General features: G+C 40.2%; 1 protein-coding gene across 1 annotated transcript; it reads right to left on the reverse strand.

Annotated features, from left to right (window-relative positions):
* Positions 1-643: 643 nt before the first annotated feature.
* On the reverse strand, positions 644-6,720 carry LOC104424710 (protein argonaute 16). Its single transcript, XM_010037198.3, has 22 exons — positions 6,598-6,720; positions 6,280-6,485; positions 5,971-6,180; positions 5,750-5,886; positions 5,572-5,669; positions 5,398-5,495; positions 5,142-5,313; positions 4,907-5,023; positions 4,708-4,815; positions 4,544-4,606; positions 4,289-4,402; positions 4,037-4,205; positions 3,845-3,957; positions 3,631-3,768; positions 3,415-3,545; positions 2,931-2,996; positions 1,942-2,005; positions 1,546-1,657; positions 1,401-1,474; positions 1,040-1,134; positions 926-957; positions 644-813 (listed from the first exon to the last, which is right to left on the reverse strand). The coding sequence occupies exons 1-22, from the start codon at positions 6,703-6,705 to the stop codon at positions 644-646; spliced, it is 2,595 nt and encodes an 864-aa protein (XP_010035500.3). The 5' UTR covers positions 6,706-6,720.
* Between the last annotated feature and the right edge of the window lie 1,002 nt (positions 6,721-7,722).

The following is a 7,722-nucleotide window of genomic DNA, read 5'->3' on the forward strand; positions in this document are numbered from 1 at the left end:
TAAATTATATTCAGAAAGATTTCTAGTTATCATCAATTCAACACCATTGTTATATTTCTCTCCACCCCAATTTCTAATTTTCTCGAAATGATTATTTCTTTGCCCCAGAATTTTTCTTCCGCTTTTACCCTCTGGGATGACGTGGAAGAAACTTGACCTGTCCAACACTCAAGTTAAGCTGATAACAAGAAGGTTTCCGATAAATCGACAGAGCAACACAAATGACAAGGGGCAAAAACTCAGTAGACCAGGGAGCTGCAATCAAGATTGCATTTTCATTCAGATAATAATCATGGGAAGACTAGCTGATAAATGACGGATCAAAGAGTAGATTACACCAAACTGGTGATCAAGTAGTAAGACAACCGGACAGTCATATCTTCCAAAGCTCGAGCACTTTACAATTTGGAGATATTAACTTCCTTTGGCATGAAGCACTTCAAATTTTCCTATACACAAAACAGATTGCTTCCGGTGTTTTCCTGTACTTAGCTCTTCCATATGGTTAACCTATAAAACGACTAAACTAGATCGCCTGCATACGAAATTAGTACCTAACTCTATGAATTATGAACATCAAACGAACTAGCGGCATTCACAGAGTGCAGTGACCAGCACTCACAGAGAGCAGTGACTAGCACTCTTAACAGAAGAACATAGAGCTGCGGACATTCTTGTGCAGCCTGGGGAGCTCGGGGACAGGAGGAGCAGATGCGGTGCTTTCTTGTTGAGACGAGGTTTCTGATAAATCCTCGAACTTCACAAACTGGGACATCTGCTTTGCAGCAAGGTGTGCATAATATATCGGAGCAACTGCAGAGGGAAAAGGTATTCATTTAACTATCAAGACGGGCATCAACAGGGCCGCAAGAACTCCTACATAGAGGGCTGGGGAAAGCAAGAGCGTCTATGTAAAGAACATTACCAATGGAGATTGCAGTGGTGCTCCTCTGATACCTGATTTAATACAAGGAACAACAAGATGTCAACAGAGACAATCGAAGCGACTGCCAAACAAGAGAATCAGCAGAATACGTACGCATAGCATAGCGAGTGAACAAGATTTTGCACTCCGTCGGCAGAGAAACCAATCTCATCAATCAGAACGTGATAGTGTGCTGGTCTAGAAGTTCCCTATCGTTCATGAAAACCAAATAATATGATGTTAAACCAAAGAAGAGAAAAAATGTTGGGTTTGAAGTTGCTGATGAGTAGACCATACTTAAAGGACCTACTGTTATTTGGGTTATAGCAGTCTCAGCCCTTGCTGAGCTAATGGCAGAACCAGGTTCTCAAAAGATTTTATCATGCGCAGGCATGTTTTCAATAAAACCAGTTTTTAAACATGGTAATTGAGGTGCATAACTTCTGATTCTATCCCAAAAACACAAAATACTCACAATCATCCCAGCTTGAGCACACATGTAGAAGTCGTAGTTTCTTGGATGTACGATCATTGAATCCACCACTGTCCCTGGAGAGAGAGAGGTCGGGAATGAGAAGAAAATACTTTGCTAATAGAACCACCAATTACAAGGAACAAACCAGGTGGAACATTTTCCGGAGAATTGGCTTGAAAAAGCTTTGTGTGGTGATTCTTCTGCGCCACGATAACAGTGAATTTCGGAATACTGGTCTCCCCCAAATTCTGATAGGCCTGTACTACACATAAAGACCATAAAACCCATCTCGTATGGTCACAAGCCATGAGAGACACAAATAGCAAGCTTTGACATTCCAAGCTGTGTTCATTTTAGGAACATCAATCCTATTTTGCCAACTTGAAAGATGTTATTTCCAGGGGTCTGAAATTTGACTACATTTATGGATTCAAATATATCTGACTAGACACAATCTTGATAGGAACTTAGAGATGCTCAACATGCATGAAGTCGTTAAAGAATGGAAAGGGAAACAAAAGATGCGTAACTAGAGCCAAACCTTGACAATTTGCTCCAGTTCGATGTTTAAAACTTGATTAAACTGCGACTCACTCACTCCATCCCTATGAAAAGAGAACGGATCAAGACAAAGAAAGCAGGTAAACAACCCCATTGGAAAATATCAGTTATGCAATGCAAGGCCAATGCTACAGGAACTAAATAACAATGCCAAAACATCAACTAAGGTCCAATCGGATGCTCTTCTCAGACAGCTCTGCAATTGGGATTTTTCATTTAATGTTCAACGTTAGAAAGCCAAATTCATTGGATTAAGATGGTCTGATATGGTTAAAAATCCAAGCTAGTACTACATATCTCTACTAAGCAATGGAGAGAAAAATGGAACTGCATATTCTAATGTCAAATAGCTATTAGTCCATAAATAGAATGATTGTATCCCAATTGGACTGGAAAGTTGATGAATGTGGCAAATGAAGAATTCAAAGGATTAATGGACATTAAGGAACAACCTTGAATGCAAGGCTGATCAAACAATGATCACAAGGACATTAAAATCAGCAAGTTTTACTAAGTTGTTAGAGCAACTTAAGGTATAAGATCCCAACCAGCAGTTCGTGGCTTGATATACAGAATTCAGTATACAATGAGCATACCCCTATCAGGAAAATCAGCATAATAACCTTTTACTGAATGAAGTTTCTGTAAGATATTTATCATTGCAATTGGGTTTGATATACAACTGTTGTCACATTATCAGAAGAAAAGACGGGGCAAAATGGAAAAAGAAAAAAAACTGAGTGATCCTCAATTTCTCGAGGAGATCACAGAACAATCAGACAAACTTAGATATTTAAAAGCAACCAGCAGGCAGCAGCATGACATAATAACATTTTGACTGTATAAGTTCGATTTATCACATTATGAAACTTATCAAGCAATGAGCTGAGCTGCCAGACAGATATCCATATGGTTGACATAGACAGCTAGAAATTATCTTTGGCATTTAGAAATCAAATGCAAAAATACCGGAAAATAATTATCTGAGTTGGCTTGCGTCCATTGCTTGACCGATAGAAGTCTAAGAGCAGTTCTCTGCAAAAGGAAAAGGAAAATCTCCTAAGAATTGTGTCACAGACAATTTCTAATTGTGGCCAAAGTCAATATATAGAGATGAAAATGACAAAACTAAGAGCACAGAAATATGGCCAGAACGCATTAACACAGAAAAATATGCTTTTGGAATCAGTGCATATGCATGATAAATCCATTATACTTGTGTCGCAGTTTTTGATAGCTTGCATCGGTAGCACGCACACCAATGACAAAACTACCTGAGGAAATAGAAACAGAGTTCCGTGTGCTCAAAAAATTGAGAAGTTTTATCGTTATTAAATAGAGTACGGTTTTCAGAGAAATATAATGGGACATTAGCACACGCTTGAACACTTCTATGATAGTGAACACTGATTAAGAATAAAACTTGAACGGCATGAGATCAAGATATACGTACTGCATGATACCATCATCTTTCCCATCAGCCAAAGGCTTGAATAAAGCATCAATCATCTCCATCTTCGGTGACTGTGTTCTTACAGATGCTCTATACCTTGAAATCAATGGCCAATGTCGAGAGCCAACAACCTACTCAAGATGCAATAAGATTGTTACAGGAACAACACCAACAATGGTCACTATAATTTTTAATAGTTCTACTTGGACCATTTACCGCAGCAATAGACGGCATATCTGATTGACCAGGAGAACCATGAGAGACATCCATACCCAGAATCATCGTAGGAGTATTCTTTATTATGGGAACACTTGAAGAGTACTCTATTGCCAGCAAAGAATTTATTCCCCCGAGCTGCCAAAAGTCAATGTCAGCGTAGGAAAGAGCCAGAAATCTAATTACCATTTAAGTTGTGGCTTCGCACATTTACCTTCGCGTTCACCTTAAGCAGCAGATTCGTAAGGCATTGATCATTTATCTTATATGGGGAAATGCATTGGGTGGCAACACCCAGATCACTAAGACATTTCTTCTTCCAAGGCCCTTTGAAAAGACAAGGACATAAAGTTGATAGTTCACCAAAAAATAAGTAAACCCAAGCAAAACACAATAATACTCCTACCATAGATATCTGAGTTCTTCCTCTCTGCCAAGACACACAGAATGAGATCAAGTTGATGTAAATCTCGAAACTTTTCTATCTGCTCAACCATCCTGTCTACCCTTCTAACAGGACTCTCCCTTTGCAATTGTGAATCTTCCTTAATAAGTAACTTGGGACGTTCAATTTGCTGAGAGAGAGAGAGAAAGAGAGAGAGGTCAAAAAAAGGAAGAGAATCAAGTGTGCATGACCATTTACTCTCGTTTAACGTACCACACCCTTCTTCCGACTGCAGTCAATGAACTCGTGTGAAAGGTGACTCATATCACAACGAGCAGAGAAGTTGACAATAACCCAGCATTTGATGTGGAAAGGTTGCAAAAGGGTCTACAGATCAAGTTTACAAGAAATTGTGTAAAAAATATTTAGAACAGATGATTAATTAAGTAGGAGACTGAAAATAAAAGATCAAAAATGCGATGTAGCATATTTTCACAACGAAAGATTCAGGAGTCCAAGACAATATACTCTTTGATTGTAGTTCCATCGTCCATTACGAGGGATGCAATCATCACTATTCCCCACCTTCAGCTGTCAGTGACCAAACACACGTTAACTAACACAAAGCAATATCCCGTTTAACATACCTGTAGCTCTATAAGCTCCAAGGCATGTAATGCATTAGAATTTACCTTTGGGGATTCAAGAACACGGCCTTTGATTTGGGTCAATTGCTTTTCTATGGAAATACCACACTCAGCTAGCACAGGATCCTCATCATAGCGGTAGTTTCTCAAAGCCTATAATTTCAAGGAAACAGATTGCATCTTTATGCTCACAGAGAAGGGGAAAAAGTAACAGAGATCAGTGAAGCCAAGTGGTCTGCAGTACATCAACTAGAGTTCTCATCCTCTCCGGAGGCTTTTGCCTTGATTTTTCAACTAAAGATGCTCTCTGCATTGATGATAGTGCTTTTGTATAGCGTTGAAGCGAAACAAGTGAACAAAGCTGTAAGATAGAAGCAAATGGGACACCATTTAGAGGGTTAAAACTCAACGCTTAGGAATGACCTTGAAGTTGAATTATTACCGAGAAAAACAACAAAAGAGGGAAAAAATTTGTCCACCTCCAGAGGTAGGTAATTTGGCCGGTTTCCTTTGCCAACATCAAGGCATGGCAAGTCTGCAGAGTTTGTAAGCACTATGCCATGGCGCTCGACAAAATAATCAGATACAGTAACATCCACAGTCTGCTCCTCGCCACCCGGGCCTTTCCCATTTCTCAGTTTCAGAGGGAAACTTGGGGACAACAGGAAAATGTTAAAGCTCCTTCTGTTTTTCAGGAAGGAAAAATGGCTAAGAAGCTACAAAAATATCACATACAATTGCTGATTGCATGGCTTTTCACTAAGACCAACTATTTTGTACTCCATATGGCGGTGACTGGTCTTAATCCTCAGATTCTTCAGCATCTTCTTGGCCTGCGTAACAAAATGACATTGCATACATCTGGAGCCATTTAGAATCTATATCATATAGGCCAAACAGTTTTTTTACCTTAGCCCAGTTGAGATGACGAGGTTCCCGCACATTCTGGTTGGCTAAAAGGAATTCAATCACAGCTCCCGGTTTAAGGATCATTGTCGTAGACACATCTTCAATAAGAGAAAAAATAAGGATAACTGGACATGTCATGTGAAACTAAATACGGTTAGTGGTATATAAAGAATCCTACCCATATTCAGGGACAAGCCACCCTGAGTTGGACAAAAGCTGGCATGAAAACCTTTAACACCAGTTACACCTTCTCCGACATCTGTGAAGTATCTTGAATCATCATGGAAGAATGACTGTCTTACCAGAAGACATCCCCTGCATATCCAACAGCCCCATCAACAGAAGATAATAGTTATCATCACGCAATAGAAACGAGTAACATAGTAACAGGAATATTGCCTTTTCGCTGCTGTCTGTCTCAATGCTATATCAAGCACTCTTAGAGCATCCTGAGCACTATTATCCTTATCCTTTCCTTTTAAACCAAGAAGGATCGACTTCAAGGGCACTTTTGCAGCATAACTTATTTCTACCTTAAAAGTCCTTGACTGAAAAGAGCGTTTTGACCGTTTAGTAGAACTCTCGCCGCCACCTAGGTTCTCGCTTTCCCTGATATGTGAAGGAAAGGTGCAACACCACACGTTAATTCAGTGGCTTATGATCCAACTTTAGGAAAGGAACTTACAAGGAATTTTATAACTTGCATACCTCTTTGCAAAAGAATCCTCAAGAACCACGGTTAATACGAGCTTGTTCTGCGGCAGGGGACCCACTGTATACAATGTTTTTTCTCCATCATAAGCAAATTTCTTACCAGCAAGTTCAGAAGAGTAGGTTTGATATAGCTTGTCCATAAGCTTTCTCCCGATTCCCTTTCCCTCGACATCTCTCCTCTCTTCTGAAGTAAAAGAAACCTGCCAAAGAGAGATCTCTATGTATTTAACGTATTCAAAAAAGGTAACCAGATGTATTCACTTGGGTAACTACTTGGACAAAATGCTTGCACATATGACAAGCTAAACATACACTGTACTGGTAAAAAACTGCATCTGGGACATTGACAGAAACTTTAAAGTGATTGGTGAGCAGATTTATTGGCCTTCCAGCACTGCCCGTCCCACGCCTGTCAATCATGGAATACTTGGGTAAATCTGGGCGCTCAGGCTTGGTGTTGGGAGGAAGATTTGGGGTTGGAGCGGGATGCGGCAGTTTTCGGTTTTCCTCCATGTTGCAGGTAACTTTGTCCTTTTTTTCTAAGAACACACCCAAAATTCTCTAGTGCAAGCTCCTGTCAAAAATTGTGGGAAAAGTGGAATATTTCACTGCTCGGTCATCAAGCATTTTATATAACTAATCAAATGAACAAGCTAACGCGACAAAAAAATAAAAATCAAGAAACTATCTCTATCTTATCTCGCAGAATCTTTGAAAAGAAACTAGTGATGATATCAATAAGTGAATATAGCTTTCTCTTTGCAAGGTTTTTTCATCTTCCACAATGTCAAAACTGCAGTGGAATGTTTTCAGTAACTGCTCAGCAAGCACGAAATCGAACTCCACCAAGAACCCAGCAGCAACCAAAGGTTCTCATAAGATCCCAAACAGATAAAAATCAAACTAAGAGCTGATGATGTTCATCTGCCATTGTATATATAAAACTGGTGCAGAGCAGCAAACCGCTGCTTATGCATAAGATAACGAAAACAGCCCATTGCGTCAGACTCGTGTCACGGGGACGCCGCGATGCGAGGAGGAGACCAGGAAAACAGAGGAACGTAAAACCGGAAAGAGGAGGAGGAGAAGGGGGAGGAGGAGGAGGAGGAGGAGGAGGAGCAGGAGGAGGAGAACTTGGAAGGAAAAAGAGTTCGTCAAGAAGAAGCACAGCAGCATGAGTAAAGCAGCTTGGAAGGAAAAAAGAGTTCGTCAAGAAGGAGGAGGAGGAGGAGGAGAACTTGGAGGAAAAAGAGTTCGTCAAGAAGAAGGAAGGCAGCATGAGTAAAGCAGCTTGGAAGGAAAAAAGAGTTCGTCAAGAAGAAGAAGCAGCAGCATGAGTAAAGCAGCTTGGAAGGAAAAAAGAGTTCGTCAAGGAGGAGGAGGAGAAGAAGGAGAAGAAGCAGAAGAAGAATAAGGAGGAGGAGAGGAGAAGAAGGA

The sequence above is a fragment of the Eucalyptus grandis genome, chromosome 11 (genome assembly GCF_016545825.1).
Source record: "Eucalyptus grandis isolate ANBG69807.140 chromosome 11, ASM1654582v1, whole genome shotgun sequence".
Classification (NCBI taxonomy): domain Eukaryota; kingdom Viridiplantae; phylum Streptophyta; class Magnoliopsida; order Myrtales; family Myrtaceae; genus Eucalyptus; species Eucalyptus grandis.